Here is an 18,083-nt window from a genome sequence, read left to right as displayed (position 1 = left end):
CAGCAGGAAAGGATAAGAAAAAAACTTGCTAGAGCTTTAAGTGAAATCCTCTCCACTCTCTCCTCTCTCCAAAGACTTGTGTGGGCAGTAAGTAACCTAATATGATACATGACAAAGTTTCTTATATTTGCTTACACTATTAATTTACACTGTTTGTTGCAACCATAAAGATTAACTTAGTGGCCCGGATTTACCGTACTTTTGAAATCTGCCTGAAATCTGCCACAATTTGAGCCAGAGAACTGTCTAACATGACTTAAAACACATTTATTATGAGTATAAGACACATTTGAGATACTTTTCTGCTGGATCTAACAAAAACACATGTGGCCTCAGCGAACAGTTGGTCTAAACATAGTGTACAAAGTCTTCAGATACATCTTGTGATGAATCTGGCACATTTAAAGGCCATCTAAATTCACAGTTTAGTAAATCTGTGGTAGTTTACGTACATCAAATAAGTATCTAACACCATATATGCCAAGATCTGTATTATATAAAAAATTGTTTCATGGTAAATCTATAAGCATCTGTGAATTTTTTTTTAAAAAAAAGGGTGTTCATTAAGATTTAGTACTCTAATAAACTTATGGGGTCAATATGTGAGCACTAACAATTTCCTATAATGATGATGGCCATAAATGTTGGCACAGTCATGGCCATAAATGTTGGCACCCCTGAAATTTTTCTAGAAAATGAAGAATTTCTCACAGAAAAGGATTGCAGTAACACATGTTTTGCTATACACATGTTTTTCCCTTTGTGTGTATTGGAACTAAACCAAAAAGGGAGGAAAAAGAGAAAATTGGACATAATGTCACACCAAACTCCAAAAATGGTCTGGACAAAATGACTGGCACCCTTTCAAAATTGTGGATAAATAAGATTGTTTCAAGCATTTGATGCTCCTGGAGCAAGTAACAGGTGTGGGCAATATAAAAATCACACCTGAAAGCAAATAAAAGGAGAGAAGTTCACTTAGTCTTTGCATTGTGTGACTGTGTGCGCCACACTAAGCATGGACAACAGAAAGAGGAGAAGAGAACTGTCTGAGGACTTGAGAACCAAAATTGTGGAAAAATATCAATAATCTCAAGGTTACAAGTCCATCTCCAGAGATCTAGATTTGCCTTTATCCACAGTACGCAACATTATCAAGAAGTTTGCAACCCTAGGCACAGTAGCTAATCTCCCTGGGCATGGACAGAAGAGAAAAATTGATAAAAGGTGTCAATGAAGAATAATCCGGATGGTGGATACGTTTTACGGAGCAGGATGTGGATCCTCTAACCTGAGTGGCTGATGACACGGACCGTATCTGGGAGCAGAGTCTAAGGTGCCGCTGGTCTTCACCAGAGCCCACCACAAGGCAGGATGGGCTTTCTGCTGCAGGCGACACCCAGGTCACTACCCCCGAAACGGCTCGACCACTCGCAAGGCGAAGTACCAAAGGATAAGGCAGTAGCGTAGTCAAACGAAGCAGAAGGTCAAGGCAGGCAGCAAAGGTGCGAAGTCAAATAACATAGTGGGAAGGTCTGGATACACGGGTAAGGCAAACAGGCAATATGGAACACTTAATCTCAGGCTAGCGGCACTGAAGATCCTGCAGGGAAGTGTGGGAGGTGCAGGGACTTTATAATGTAGTGTCAGGTGTAACAACTATTTATGGGCATACTGGCCCTTTAAATTTCAGAGCTCTGGCGCGCGCGCCCCCTATGAGATGGGGAAGCGTGCGCCGGAGCTGAGACACAAAAGGAGGAGGCGGCAGTGGAGCGTGGTGAGTGACGGGCTAGGATTCGCATGCGGGTGTGTCCCGCGATGTGAATGCCAGCCCCGCCAGCAGTCGGGGACACAGGAACAATGCGCTCACGGCCGGTGCTTGCGGCCGGAGCGCAGAGTGTGACAATAAGCAGCCCCAAAGAAGTTCCAAAGATATTTAAGCTGTCCTGCAGGCTCAGGGAGCATCTGTGTCAGCGCCAACTATCTGTCGACATATCAATGAAATGAAACACTATGGCAGGAGACCCAGGAGGACCCCACTACTGACACAGAGACTTAAAAAAGCAAGACTACATTTTGCCAAAATGAACTTGAGTAAGCCAAAATCCTTCTGGGAAAACGTCTTGATGACAGATGAGACCAAGATAGAGCTTTTTGGTAAAGCACATAATTCTACTGTTTACCGAAAACGGAATGAGGCCTACAAAGAAAAGAACACAGTACATACAGTAGGGCTGCAATGATTATTCGATAAAATTTATGAAATTTGATAACGAGATTTGTTGTCAACGAATCCCGTTATCAAATAATCGTCCGACTCATTGTCCGGGCACTGGCGGTCATAAGGCTGCAGCGGGAGTGCGGTCAGATGCTAGGCCGCACCGCCTAGCCTCTGTTAAAGTCCCTGTCCCACCCTCCACTGACCCACTGTTCCCCAATCATGCGTGCTGCTGCTTCTCTCCTCTCTTCCCCCACCGCTTGTGGATGCTCTGTACATTGTGCCTCCTCAGCCGGGGGTGGTATCTGCAGAGCATTGCACCCTTGTGTCTGTAGTACAGACACTAGGATGCAATGCTCTGCACATACTACCATGTGTATAGCAGTGTGTATGTAGTACACACTTACACTACTATACACATGGGGGTTTGTGCAGAGCATTGCATCCTAGTGTCTGTACTACAGACACAAGGGTGCAATGCTCTGCATATACCCCTATGTGTATATCGGTGTGCAGTGCACACGCTTTACCCATAGGGGTATGTGCAGAGCATTGCACCCTTGTGTATGTAGTACAGACACTAGGATGCAATGCTCTTCACATACCCCCATGTGTATAGTAATGTAAGTGTGTACTACATACACACTGCTATACACATGGTAGTATGTGCAGAGCATTGCATCCTAGTGTCTGTACTACAGACACTAGGATGCAATACTCTGCACATACCCTCATGGGTAAAGCATGTAGTACATATACACTGCTATACACATAGGGGTGTGTGCAGAGCATTTGCACCCTAGTCTTTGTATTACTACAGAGTCTGTACTACAGACATGGGTTGGGTGCAATGCTCTGCAGTCTGCACATACCCTCATGTGTATAGGAGTGCTATATAAAAAGTGTAAAAAAAAAAAATATGTAAATAAACCGTCCCCATAATAAAAATGTGCTCCCCCTTTTCCTATTGCCATACAAAAACAGTTAGCTTTTTTTTTTTTACATATTTGATACTGCCACATGGCTAACTGTCTGAACTATTAAAATTAAATGTTAGTAAATCATTAACATTTTATTTTAATAGTTCAGACAGTTACCCATACGGCAATATGAAATGTACACTGGTTTCTGTACAGGATCATTAATAATGATCCTGTACAGCAACCGGTGTAAACTTTACAAAAAAAAATCCAAAATTGCTGCTGTTTGGTCACATCACATGCTAGAAACTTTTAATATGGCCATTGTACATCATTTTTCAAGTAGAATCAGCTGAACCCCTTCTTTTTTTTGGCATTTTGAAGTTTTTTCGATTAATATGAATATTAATCGATTAATAAATGAAATAATCGGCAACTAATTGATTATTAAAATAATCGTTAGCTGCAGCCCTATCCTACAGTGAAATATGGTGAAGGTTCAATTATGTTTTGGGGTTGTTTTGCTGCCTCTGGCACTGGGTGCCTTGAATGTGTGCAAGTCATCATGAAATCTGAGGATTATCAATGTTTTTTGGGTCGCACTGTACAGCCCAGTGTCAGAAAGCTGGGTTTGCGTCCGTGATCTTCCAGCAGGACAATGACCCCAAACATAAGTCAAAAAGCCCCCAGAAATGGATGGCAACAAAGCGCTGGAGAGTTCTAAGGGGGCCAGCAATGAGTCCAGATCTAAATCCCATGGAACTCCGGTGGAGAGATCTTAAAATTGCTGTTGGAAAAAGGCGCCTTCCAATAAGAGAGACCTGGAGCAGTTTGCAAAGGAAGAGTGGTCCAACATTCCAGCTGAGAGGTGTAAGAAGCTTATTGATGGTTATAGGAAGCGACTGATTTCAGTTATTTTTTCCAAAGGGTGTGCAACCAAATATTAAGTTAAGGGTGTCAATAATTTTTTCCAGACCATTTGTGGAGTTTGGTGTGACATTATGTCCAATTTGCTTTTTTTTCCTCCCTTTTTTGGTTTAGTTCCAATGCACACAAAGGGAATAAACATGTGTATAACAAAACATGTGTTACTGTCTATATCAAAAGACGCATAAAAGTCTCTAAATATGCTGCTTGCGTCTGAACTGCGCCTAAACATAGACAAAAAAAAAATGCTCTAAAAGCAATGATAAGTCTCCCCCTATGAGTCTGTGATAAAACAGCTTTGCAACATAGTGGAGAGCAGATTTTAACCCCTTTAGGAAAGACCAATATTTTACCTTAAAGGGGTACTCCGGCCCTAAGACATCTTATCCCTATCCAAAGGATAGGGGATAAGATGTCTGGCTGCAGGGTTCCCGCCGCCGTCATGCCCCCTCCCATAGACTTGCATAGCGGGGGTGGGGCGTGACGTCACACGGGGGTGGAGTCGTGACATCACGATACTCCGGCCCCGTGGTCGGCACCTGGCAGTTTGTGAGCTGGCAGCGTGGGGTGCAGCTCACAGAGTTGGGTGCCGAATGCAAGATTGCGGGGGTCCCCAGGAGCAAGACCCCCTCGGTCAGACATCTTATCCAAAGGATAAGGGGATAAGATGTCTTAGTGCCGGAGTACCCCTTTAATGACCAAGCTCTTTTTTTATAGTTTTTTTTATTTGACTGGGTCTCTTTAAATGGTAATAACTTTAGAACGCTTTTTCTGAGTGGAGCGATTCTGAGAATGTTTTTTCGTGTTTTTCTTTCATTTTTTAATGTTGCAAAAGTAATGTTATATTTATTCTGTGGGTCAGTACGATTATGGCGATACCAATTTTATATAGCTTTCTATGTTTTTTACTTTTCTGAGCAAAATTCTTTTTCTGCCATTCATTTTCCAACAGCCGTTACTTGAGTGAGAGCTTATTTTTGCCATTGAGTGAGGGCTTATTTTTTGTGGGGGATTAGCTGGCCTTTTTATTGGTATCATTTTTGCAATACATGCTAACTTTTGCTCGGCTTTTTGGCTAAGATCAAATGTAGTATCTGTTCTTATGAGGGAGTCCACTGGTAGGAATGGATGGCTGCATGGAGGAGCAGGGGTACCGGGGCGTTCCAGGGCTGGTGCCACAGAACCAGAACCACAGAACCAGATCAACTGCTGCTCTGTTTCCTTCATGTCAGGCCATGAGGTTGGGGGTATAGAGCTGAGGTACATTTGTGCCTTGGGGAGTGGTGACCCTGAAGTGCCTAAACTCACTGGATGGATTCCTCATTGAGTGGAAGCACTGCACCATTAACTCTTCACCTTTGGCACTCACCCTTGGTATCCCGGCCTTGCTAGGATCAGGGAAATTTTTATAGATCCAGCCGGATGACCGGTAGTATATCTGCACTCATTCACTTTTTACATTTTTTGTTTTTGTTTGTCACTGTGCCACTTTACGTGTTTGTTTTGTACACAGGATTTGTCAGGATGCAGTAGCCCATCTGGGTGTCCCTCCTGGCAGTCTAGGGGAGGTGTGTGTAGCCATTTGTTTCCTCACCTCCCTGCAACCCCTGGGCATCTTGGTTTCGGCTGATACCTTGGTTAGGTTGAAGCCAGGTGCATATGTGGCCCCTTAGTAGCTTCGGGGGCATCGAACCTGGATCCTTGCAGGTGCCTTTTGGCCCGGAGGTTTGTTTGGGGGCCTCTCTACTGTTGGAGAAGGGCTTAGCCATAGACACGTTTTTTTAGTGTGACACGTTTGCACTTTTTCTTGCACTGTGGGTGATAGAGAGCACTTGGCTCGGCTCTAACAAAAAAAAAAAAAAGAAAAGTAATACCTTTCTATCTTTTTATTCTACTATTTGGACCAAAATTGGCGAATTTTGCACTTTTTTGTTGTTTTTTTTTTCATCATCTGACCTCCTGCTGCCATAGCAATCAACGCGATAGTATCATGGTGCCGCCGATGGTAAACAGGAGGAGTGCGCTCCCCTGTCAACACCATAGATGCCGTGATCAGGATTGATCACGGCATCTATGGGGTTAATGCTGGCGGGACCGGCACGATCTCCTGCGGTGTCCACTGTGGTCAGACAGAAAATAAATTAAAAAAGAAAAGAACTTCCTCTGTAGCATAGAGCAGCTGATAAGTGATGGAAGGATTAAGATTTTTAAATAGAAGTAATATACAAAATGAAAAACAAAACCGTGTGTGCAGCTCACAACTAAAGATCCAAAGTTTCAGTGGTTAAAAGCCGATCCTCAGTGGCCAGAAAGGAGAACAAATAATATCAATATTAACCACACCTCAAAGATCTCACCATATCATATGGTGCATAATGATTGAAGACAGAATGGTTTGAAAAATGCAGAAGTATAATTAAAAAAAAGTATTTAAACATGCATAAAAAACAAGGTAAAATAAAAAAGCACCCAATAGATATTCTACCACTGGGCCCTAGTGGTAGATAATTTATGGTAGTGATCACTAGTTGGTACCGGCACTGAGTTGGTTAATCTCAGAATTGTCCCGAATGGAAGTCTACTATAGATAGTATCAGTCCTTGGCTATATTGGATCCAAATAGAATAAAGTTCTTATATATGAGAGCACCCGTGCAGACTCGCTATTGCTGTTATTAGAACAGGTATAATACACTCACCAGTGTGGTCCCGTTCTGCGATGGACCTCGTAGATGTGAAGTTGGTAATTTAACACTGGTGAGTGTATTATACCTGTTCTAATGACAGCAATAGCGAGTCTGCACGGGTGATCTCATATATAAGAACTTTATTCTATTTGGATCCAATATAGCCAAGGACTGATACTATCTATAGTAGACTTCCATTCGGGACAATTCTGAGATTAACCAACTCAGTGCCGGTACCAACTAGTGATCACTACCATAAATTATCTACCACTAGGGCCCAGTGGTAGAATATCTATTGGGTGCTTTTTTATTATTTTACCTTGTTTTTTATGCATGTTTAATTATTTTTTATTATACTCATATTGTAATAAAATTCTGCATTTTTTCAAACCAATCTGTCTTCAATCATTATGCACCATATGATATGGTGAGATCTTTGAGGTGTGGTTAATATTGATATTAGAATATACAAACCCGTTTAACTTGCTGGCACCAGTTGATTTTAAAATATTTTTTTTTACCTCTTTAATCTGATTTGAGAATGAGATCACCACATATGTATGACATGGTATAACTCCATCCAGTAAAGGAAGTAGGCCATTTAAACTAGTGTAACTCGGCTGCTTCGCCATAAATCTTACAACTCATGGGTGGTCAAAAACATTTAAAAATAAAGGAAATAAATCCTAGCTAACACCTTTGAGTGCTACAGTACATGGTAACAATCTCCATACCTTGCACCTCCAAAGTATCCATCCTCAAGTTTTCGTATTGTAGACAGAATAGCTGGATCTATGTCTGTGCCATCCTCATCTGTAATAGAAATAACACATATTAATAATATAGATTGGCCCAGTGTCTTTACTATAAGTCATATGCAGACCGACAACTAAGACTGCTGCCAAGATCTGCTCTCTGAAACCAACATGTGACTTTGAAATTTCATCAATTTAGATGTTTACATAGAAATCCATAATTCCTGCTGATATTTCTGCATCTTACACATTTATGGTGGACCTGGGACTTCAAATTACCTAAAAATGTTACTACTGAAATAAACAGTGTTTCTGCAGCCAGTGATTGTGAAGAAGATATTAACATTATAAGGTGATCCTCGCCTGCCAATAAGAAGTCCCCTGGATGGGGCCATCCTCTTCTCATACCATTTGCTGTAATCACGCCCCCTCAACATGACTGACAGCCCGTGTCATAGCTCTGCTCCATATCTTACAGAGCAGAGCGGTGGCCCGAGCTGTCAATCATGCTGAGGGGGCGTGATTACAGCCCGAGCAGAAGGGACAAAAAGAGGATGGCTCCGCCCAGAGGACTACTTATGGGCAAGCGAGGATCACCTTTCAAGGTAAATAGCTTCAACATTGCAGCCAGAAGGAACATCTCCTGGGCATGTTAAGGAAGATGATTTTACCATATATAACACATAGAAAAGCATTATATTTTGTCCAATCTGATGACAGGTTCCCTTTAGGATGGAATAAATACCAGTTGGTGCTTCTTTAATAAAAAACTGAGATTTCCTTTTCTGTATAGATCCCTTTCTAGCAGTCTCCTCCTAATCAATGCATTACAGTAAAAAGATAAGACACCATTCACAATAGCTGGAGCTCAGAGCTCAGCCTCCCTCTCCTGGAGAAATGACCTCTGCACAGTTCACAGAGCATGACTACAAAAGTGAACAGGCTTCCTTCCAGTCTATTGTTGCCTTTGTCTATGGATCTTGCTGTAAAGCATATCTCAAAATCCTGTTAAAACAGACAGCTTAAAGGGGTACTCCGGTGGAATTTTTTTTTTCCAATCAAATGGTGTCAGCAAGTTAAACAGATTTGTAAATCGTTTCAATTACACAATCTTAATCCTACCAGTACTTATCAGCTGTTGTATGCTCCAGAGGAAGTTGTGTAGTCTTTCCAGTCTGACCACAGGGATTTGTTCCTGCTCTGGACAGTTCCTGACACAGACAGAGGTGTCAGCAGAGAGCATTGTGGTCAGAGAGAAAAGAACTATACAATTTCCTCTGGAGCATACAGCAGCTGATAAGTACTGGAAGGATTAAGATTTTTAAATAGAAGTAATTTACAAATCTGTTTAACTTTTTGGCACCAGTTGATTTTTAAAAATTGTTTTTCACTGGGGTACCCCTTTAAGCAAGATTTTTGACCCTTTAATAATGTACAAAATTAACAAATTAGATTAAAAAAAATACTTCAGTATATTTCACCCAAAAATATTAGACAACTTATTTACTTTATTTAAGTGCCATAAAAGTAAAGAAAAATAAGGGTAAATTACTCAGCATTGAGTGAGTGATGGGGAAGGTGAGGGTTGGTCTCCCTGTCATCCTCCAACATGAAGTCAGATATGCCAGCTCAGTCCTGAGCATTTCAACAATCATCCTGCTGTCCAGCGCTAGGTAGAAGTGGTGCTGATCTGTAAACTATACAAAGGACCCAAAGAGAGAAGTCAATGTCTTATTTCAATAAATAGGATGTCCTGTATTTATATATATAAATTTACCAGACAGAAGAAATTGTACTATGAAAAAAAAGAGATTAAAATGAGCTACCAGAATTACGGGTCTATGACTGACAAGGTGTGTATGAATGTATCATGTGTAAAATATTATTGTATTCATTCTTAGAGTGCATTCACACATAGGTTTCTGCACCACTAATACCCTGCAAGGCTGGGTTCACACTACGGTTTGTAACTACGGTTCCCGTATACGGCTGGGAGGAGGTGGGGGCTTAATCGTGGCACCCACACTCAGACGTATTCGGGAACCGTATTTAATGCATGTCTATGAGCCGACCGGAGTGAACCGCAACCTCTGGTCGGATGCTTTTTCGGCCATATGCGGTTTCCCAACCGTAGGCAAAAACGCGGTCGACCACGTTTATGCCTGCGGTCGGGAAACCGCATACGGCCGAAAAAGCAGCCGACCGGAGGCTGCAGTTCACTCCGGTCGGCTCATAGACATGCATTAAATACGGTTCTCGAATACGTCTGAGTGCGGGTGCCGCAATTAAGCCCCGCCCCCCTCCTCCCAGCCGTATACGGGAACCTAAAGGCATGTACATTAAGGCTTCTTTCACACTATGAAGTTCACCCATTATTAAACGTCTGTTTTCTGTGTAAAAAACGGAAGTTTAATAACGGATGAAATAACGGGTGCTATATATATAAATATTCATCCGTATAGACCCCCTTATCCCTCATGTATGGCCGAACACCTCTGCCTACAGACTCCCACAGCCGGGACTACTACTGCTCCCATCATGGAGCAGACTTGTTTCCATGATGGGAGTAGTAATTCCCTGGCTGCAGGAGTCTGCAGACAGCTGGGGAGGCTACATTAGTGTTTGTACTACTACCCCCATCATGGAACAGAGTCTGTTCCATGATGGGGGTTGTAGTACAGGGGCTGAGGGATTGATCGCACTGGGTTTCACTTCTGAGACCTGATGCGATCTAAAGTTATTAAGGAGGGGAGCGGGAGGCAAGCTCCGCAACCCTGCGATGTATCAGTGTGTTTTAACTTTCATTTTTGAATCCCCCGCGGGGAGCCCTGAATGGCCGGTACCGAGGAGCCAATCAGGGCTCTCAGAGGGAGATTTAAAAATTAACATTGTGACTAGAAGGGCCATATGTATATTAAAAGCGCTGTGGGGGCAAGATATATAGCGCTGCAGGGGGTGGGCAGACATATAGCCTATATATGTAGCCCCCCAGCAGCGCATTAGATATGACCCCCGCCGGCGCATTAATAAATATATACCCCCCGCCGGCGCATTAAATATATACCACCCGCAGCGCATGTATAATGTAGCCTTGCTACATATATACCTATGCCACTCTATATACCTATGCCACTGCAGTGCTATATGTGAAAAGCATTCTAGCAGCAGCATTGGCCGCCCGATGCTGCTGATAGAAATACTTTTCATACATAGCGCTGCAGCGGCATATGTATACAGTATAGAAGCGCTGTGGGGGGGGCAGATAACGCTATATGTCTGCACCTCAGCGCTTCTATATACATATACCCCTGCAGAGCTATTAATGAAAAGTACTTCTATTAGCAGCGCATAGTGCCGGCAGACGTCTCCTGACACTATGCGCTTCTTATAGAAATACTTTTCATTCATAGCGCTGCAGGGGTATATGCATATAGAAGCACTGTAGGGTGCAGATAACGCTATATGTCTGCACCCCAGCGCTTCAATATACATATACCCCTGCAGCGCTATGAATGAAAAGTATTTCTATAAGGAGTGCATAGTGTCAGGAGACGTCTGCCGGCACAATGCGCTGCTAATAGAAGTACTTTTCATTAATAGTGCTGCAGGGGTATATTTATATAGAAGCACTGAGGCATATAGTGTTATCTGCCCCCCACAGCGCTTCTATATACATATGCCAATGCAGCGCTATGTATGAAAAGTATTTCTATCAGCAGCATCGGGCGGCCGATGCTGCTGCTAGAATGCTTGTCACATATAGCGCTGCAGTGGCATAGGTATATAAAAGCGCTGCTAGGCTACATTATACATGCGCTGTGGGGGTATATATTTAATGCGCCAGCGGGGGTCATATCTAATGCGCTGCTGGGGGGCTAGATATATAGACTATATGTCTGCCCCCCCTGCAGCACTATATATCTTGCCCCCCACAGCGCTTTTAATATACATATGGCCCCCTGCTACTCACAATGTTCATTTTTAAATCTCCCTCTTAGAGCCCTGAATGGCTCCTCAGTACCGGCCATTCAGGGCTCCCCACGGGGGATTCAAAAATGAAAGATAAAACACACAGATACATCACAGGGTTGTGGAGCTTGCCGCCCCCTCCCCTGCTTAATAACTTCAGGTCGCATCGGGTCTCAGAAGTGAAACCCAGTGCAATCAATCCCTCAGCCCCTGTACTACAACCCCCATCATGGAACAGACTCTGTTCCATGATGGGGTAGTAGTACAAACACTAATGCAACCTCCCCAGCTGTCTGCAGACTCCCGCAGCTAGGGAATTACTACTCCCATCATGGAAACAAGGCTGTTCCATGATGGGAGTAGTAGTAGTCGCTCAGCACTGCAGGAGTCTGCTGATGTCACCTCTTCTGAGCATGCTCAGTAAAACTAAGGACGTTATTATAACGGGCATTAACGGGTGTATTTCCTAACTTATGTCAGCCATAGACTTCAATGTTATAAATAACGGACGTTAATTTATACATTTCTTGTGACGGGCAAAAAATTAGTGTATGTCACATTATTTCTCCTGTCACAAATAACGTCCGTTATTCATGACGGGCTATAACGGGTCATAACGTGTAATATAAAAACACCATAGACTTGAATGGGGTTGTTTAACGCACGTTTAAAATGGTTTTTCAAACGGGCGTTTATAACGGGTGAACTTCTATAGTGTGAAAGGAGCCTAACATTCAGGCTTTTGGTGGTAAGTAATTGTTGTGGTTTTAAATACCATTGTGTTCATAACAAGTGAATTCCACATTGCATCCACAATTACAGGAAGACCAAAAAAACTGACTCTGCCTTTACTGGCCATGAATACCAATCACTTGTTGTGATTGGCAAGAAGGCCATGTTTTCTGTTAGACACAATTACATAATTGAGGCTCTGTGTGTACATTTACATGTGTGACATCTTCATTGCCTGTTGTTACATTTAGTGTTATATAACATGAGAAGATGTCAAAATCACAAGGTGAAGCGCTTCCTGGACAGAAAACATTCTCACAGCAACTATGTTTTGCAATAAAGGCAAAAACCACATAGAAAAGTGTCTTGAAACAAATAACTATGCCATCTGGTGGTTCTCAATGTAAAATATAATACATTTAAATGGCAGACAAAAGAAAATTAGCAAAAAGTAAAAGCCTAAACAAAAAAACAAAAAAAAATTGGAAAACACACACACACACACACACACACACAATAAAAAAAATATATAGAATACACCAACCTGTGGAGTAAAAGTGAAGATCTGATTCTTAATCGTGTACAGTTTAGATGTTCCCAGGACTCCTATATGACGATATGGCCGCCCACTTAGTTTCATGGCTTTATTAATTCCTAAGAGCATGCAGAGAATAATATCTTTAATATTAAAAATAGAGATGAGCGAATCGAATTGGATGAAGTCCAATCTAGTTCTGAATTTCAAGAAAAATTTGATTCGGACGGAATCCGAACTTCGATTCGAAATAACGATCGTCCTGTATAATGTTTAGATGCGAGTGGCTTTCTCGTGCTCTTGCATTTCTGCAATAGATAGGACAGGAGCAGACAGATATATGAAGAACAGGAAATAGGAGGGAAAGACCTTAATTGAATAATGCAACCACAGCCAATTAAGGTCAAACCACTTCACCTACATTCCTATGATGGTCTATTACCTATTTGATCTTAAAGGAGTAGTCCGGCACGCACTTTTCTTATTTTATCCGGTCCGGGCTGCAAAAAAAAAGAAAACAAACTTTCTCTTGCCTGCCTATGCGCCCCCGGAGCTCCGATACAGGTGTTAGGTCGCCGGGCTGTTTGCTTCTTACTTCCTGTTAGCCCGGCACGTCACACGGAGCTTCAGCCTATAACCGGCCGAGGCTGGACATCATTGCGGCCGGTGATAGGCTGAAGCTCAGTGTGACATGCCCGGCTAACAGGAAGTAAGAAGCAAACAGCCCGGCGACCGAACACCTGTACCGGAGCTCCGGGGGCACATAGGCAGGCAAGAGAAAGTTTGTTTTCTTTTTTTTGCAGCCCGGACCGGATAAAATAAGAAAAGTGCGCGCCGGACTACTCCTTTAATTGGCTGTGGTCTCATTATTCAATTAACCTTTATTTTCTGCTAAATTAGCTACTGCATATTTCAAAACTTTCATATGGTCCCAGTGACTCCCTGCTGGTCCCCGCTGCAACCACTGTGATTGTAAGCAGACACAACTGGAATTCAAGAATTGCAACTCCCATCATCCCTTACATAAAAAATAAAAGATTTTTCATATATATAAAAAGGTAATCCCACATCCATGGTTACATATTCCATTCTACAGCTTACAGCAACAAAAAAGTCCTTTCCATTGTAATGAAATTACAGCTCCCATCCATGTATTCATGCATATGCAGAGACATTGGAATTACAAGAAGAGTTTTGCAATAATTTGACATTTAAAACCAGCTCATATTGTATTATTACAATGACATCGTCCTTCACAATCACATTAAATACATACATACATTATTGTACCGGCCATCTGCCTCAGCAAATTACAATTTGAAGTATTTTTAATTTCTGATAGAACACCTCTTTACATTTATGGATTTTTGGTAAATTAGGGAAACTCATCCTTTTTTTTTTGCCTATTTTATTATACACACTACTAATGTCCCTGTCCTCGTCTCGTCTCTGACACCTGCAATTATTCATGGCAGCACATCTAAATGCCCGAAAATTTTTTATAAATGGGGCTAAAAAAAGTTAAGTGAAAATTTAAAAAAATTATGATTTAGAACAAAAACTAGAAAAAAAAATTACGAAATGCACTCCTTAATATTTAATATTGAGCACTGAATTGCGAGACATCATAATGCGTCAATGAGACATCATAATGCGTGTAACATCATCACAAAACAGATGAAAGAGTGGATGGGAAAACGGATTTAGACAAAGAATCTAGGATAGTTGTTAAAGGGGTATTCCAGGCAAAACCTTTTTTTTTTATATATATCAACTGGCTCCGGAAAGTTAAACAAATTTGTAAATTACTTCTATTAAAAAATCTTAATCCTTCCAATAGTTATTATCTTCTGAAGTTTTCTGTCTAAGGCTGGGTTAACACCACGTTTTCTTAAATACGGTTCCCGTATATGGTTTGGAGGAGGGGGCGGGGCTTAATCGCGGCGCCCGCACTCAGCCATATTCGGGAACCGTATTTAATGCAAGTCTATGAGCCGACCGGAGTGAACCGCAGCCGTATGCGGTTTCCCGACCGCAGGCAAAAACGTGGTCGACCACGTTTTTGCCTACGGTCGGGAAACCGCATACGGCCGAAAACAAAGCCGACCGGAGGCTGCGGTTCACTCCGGTCGGCTCATAGACTTGCATTAAATACGGTTCCCGAATACGGCTGAGTGCGGGCGCCGCGATTAAGCCCCGCCCCCCTCCTCCAAACCGTATGCGGGAACAGTATTTAAGAAAATGTGGTGTGAACCCAGCCTAACTGCTCAATGATGATGTGACGTCCCAGGAGCTGTGCATGATGGGAGAATATCCCCATAGGAACTGCACAGCTCCCGGGACGTGAGTCATCAGAGAGCAGTTAGACAGAAAACAACAACTCAACTTCAGAAGCTAATAACTATTGGAAGGATTAAGATTTTTTTAATAAAAGTCCTTTACAAATCTGTTTAACTTTCCGGAGCCAGTTGATATATAAAAAAAAGTTTTGGCCTGGAATACCCCTTTAACTGTATGCTTGACAATACAAGGCATATCTTTGCCAGAACAAAAGTTCCTGCACCTACCCAGTTTTGCGTAGAGGTGGCTTAAAATTCTAGCAGGTTGCACACGAAATGGGCGGACATCACCAAAGCTCTGTATCTCAATGTCATGTTTTTTAAACATGTCCTTTATTTCTGTTGATTCTGCCAGGACACATACTGAAAGAAAGAACAAAAGAACAATAAGACACAAAGCAAATATTTATTCACACACACACGTGTGTATATATATATATATATATATATATATACATATATATATATATATATACACTGCTCAAAAAAATAAAGGGAACACTAAGATAACACATCCTAGATCTGAATGAATGAACTAATCGTATGAAATACTTTTGTCTTTACATAGTTGAATGTTCTCACAACAAAATCACACAAAAATTATCAATGGAAATCAAATTTATCAACCCATGGAGGTCTGGATATGGAGTCACACTCAAAATCAAAGTGGAAAACCACACTACAGGCTGATCCACCTTTAATGTAATGTCCGTAAAACAAGTCAAAATGAGGCTCAGTAGTGTGTGTGGCCTCCACGTGCCCGTATGACCTCCCTACAACACCTGGGCATGCTCCTGATGAGGTGGCGGATGATCTCCTAATGGATGTCCTCCCAGACCTGGTCTAAAGCATCCGCCAACTCCTGGACAGTCTGTGGTGAAACGTGGCGTTGGTGGATGGAGCGAGACATGATGTCCCAGATGTGCTCAATCGGATTTAGGTCTGGGGAATCGGCGGGCCAGTCCATAGCATCAATGCCTTCCTCTTGCAGGAACTGCTGACATACTCCAGCCACATGAGGTCTAGCATTGTCTTGCATTAGGAGGAACCCAGGGCCAACCGCACCAGCATATGGTCTCACAAGGGGTCTGAGGATCTCATCTCGGTACCTAATGGCAGTCAGGCTACCTCTAGCAAGCACATGGCAGGCTGTGCGGCCCCCATAAAAATGCCACCCCACACCATTACTGACCCACCGTCAAACCGGTCATGCTGGAGGATGTTGCAGGCAGCAGAACGTTCTCCACGACGCCTCCAGACTCTGTCACGCCTGTCACATGTGCTCAGTGTCAACCTGCTTTCATCTGTGAAGAGCACAGGATGCCACAGTGGACGTCGGGCCCTCATACCACCCTCATGGAGTCTGTTTCTGATCATCTGGCATTTTATACCCCTGCCCCTAACCTCGATTACTCGATGCCCCGTCTGAACACGTGAGGGGGGCCGGAAGCTCCCGCCCCTCACACAAATTCAGCCGATAGGCTTCCGACTTGTGTTCGGGGCTTCAAGCTCCTGCTTGTTAATACAGCAATCCATACGTACCTGTATGAAAACATTACACTAACCTAACGGTCAGAATTGTGCCCATGACCGCGACAGAGGGCACGCCTTTAGTGGGCAAAAATTAACCTGGTAAGAATACGTTTTTTACATATTAACTATGTTCCCGTTCTTGCCACTACCTGTGTGCCTGAAAAACCCTGTGAAAATGTCCGTGACAATAACTTTGCAGTGTATCCTCCTGCAGGCGTCGCAGGAATGAAGCGTATACAACCACCTACGTGTCGTGATGTAGTTGTATTTGTCATTGATACCAATTGCGCCGTGCCTTCCCCTGCAACATGGCAGGTATAATGGGTATACCACAACCAGTGAAGCGTGATATTGTTGCTCTGAAGACGTGTCAGTAGCAATGATTGCGTGGTGTGCCCCCTGCAGATGTGGCAGGTATGACGAGTGTATGACAGCCTATGAATCGAGATGTTATTGTTCTGAAAACGTGTCAGTAACAATAACCTGTGTGCCGCCTCCCCCTGCAGACGTGGCAGGCATAACGGGTAAACAGGCCACCTATGTGTCGTACCGATATCGCTCTGAAGACGTGTCAGTGACCATAACCTGGGTGGTGTCTCCCCCTGCGGACGTGGCAGGCATACTGGGTAGAACCACCACCTATGTGTCGTAATGTTGCCGTTCTGAAAATGTGTCAGTAGCAACTGTTGCGTGGTGCGCCCCCTGCAGACGTGGCAGGTATGAGGGGTGTATAACAGCCTGTGAATCGAGATGTTATTGTTCTGAAGATGTGTCAGTAACAATAACCTGCGTGCCACCTCCCCCTGCAGACGTGGCAGGCATAACGGGTAAGCAGACCACCTATGAATTCGTAACGTTATCGTTCTGAAGACGTGTCAGTAACCTTTGTGACAGTATCACCCATAGTGAGCATGGGAGTAGAAACACCACGAGGTGAAACAGAATCAATGAGATTGCTAAGTGTGAATGCTACGGATGTACAGCTAATTAAATAATGTGAGCTTGTGTACCATGTAGAGGCTATGCGTGAAGCCGTAGAGATACTGTGGATGTACGAGTAGTGCCCCATGCGTGTATGAGAATAAGGCCATGAGCGTACAGACGATAAGCAAGTTATAAAGGTACGAACAGTGAAGATGCCCTACCCGTGTGAACAGGTCAAGGTATGCCAGTATAATCAAAGCCAAGAATGAATGAATAGTATGGATGCCATGTTTAATGAACATAATAAGCAAGTTGACCATGTACACCCCATGAGCGTATGAAAGTATGGCGCACCATGACCTGTGAACAGTACACCTATGATCGTAGCCGTGTAGACACAATGAGTGTACTTGCAAGGTAAGCTGTAAACGTACTTGCAGTATGCACGTTACTAGTATACGTATGGAGCGTACATGCCGTGAAAGCGTTGATATATATATATATATTTTTTTCTTACGTGTAGAATAGCGGGTAGAATTACAAGT

General features: G+C 42.9%; 1 protein-coding gene across 4 annotated transcripts in view; it reads right to left on the bottom strand.

Annotated features, from left to right (window-relative positions):
* The window catches only part of PHKA2 (phosphorylase kinase regulatory subunit alpha 2), a 152,849-nt gene that overhangs the window by 48,031 nt on the left and 86,735 nt on the right, over positions 1-18,083 (bottom strand). For all 4 annotated transcript variants that reach the window (XM_056558759.1, XM_056558761.1, XM_056558762.1 and 1 more), the window contains 4 exons: positions 15,310-15,444; positions 12,752-12,861; positions 9,059-9,203; positions 7,486-7,564 (listed from right to left, as the gene is read on the bottom strand). In XM_056558759.1, coding sequence (XP_056414734.1) covers positions 7,486-7,564; positions 9,059-9,203; positions 12,752-12,861; positions 15,310-15,444 — 469 coding nt within the window. The remainder of the gene's footprint in view (positions 1-7,485; positions 7,565-9,058; positions 9,204-12,751; positions 12,862-15,309; positions 15,445-18,083) is intronic.

The sequence above is a fragment of the Hyla sarda genome, chromosome 2 (genome assembly GCF_029499605.1).
Source record: "Hyla sarda isolate aHylSar1 chromosome 2, aHylSar1.hap1, whole genome shotgun sequence".
NCBI lineage: Eukaryota > Metazoa > Chordata > Amphibia > Anura > Hylidae > Hyla > Hyla sarda.
Note: the sequence above shows the minus strand (reverse complement) of the source record. Positions and strands in the feature narration are given on the sequence as shown.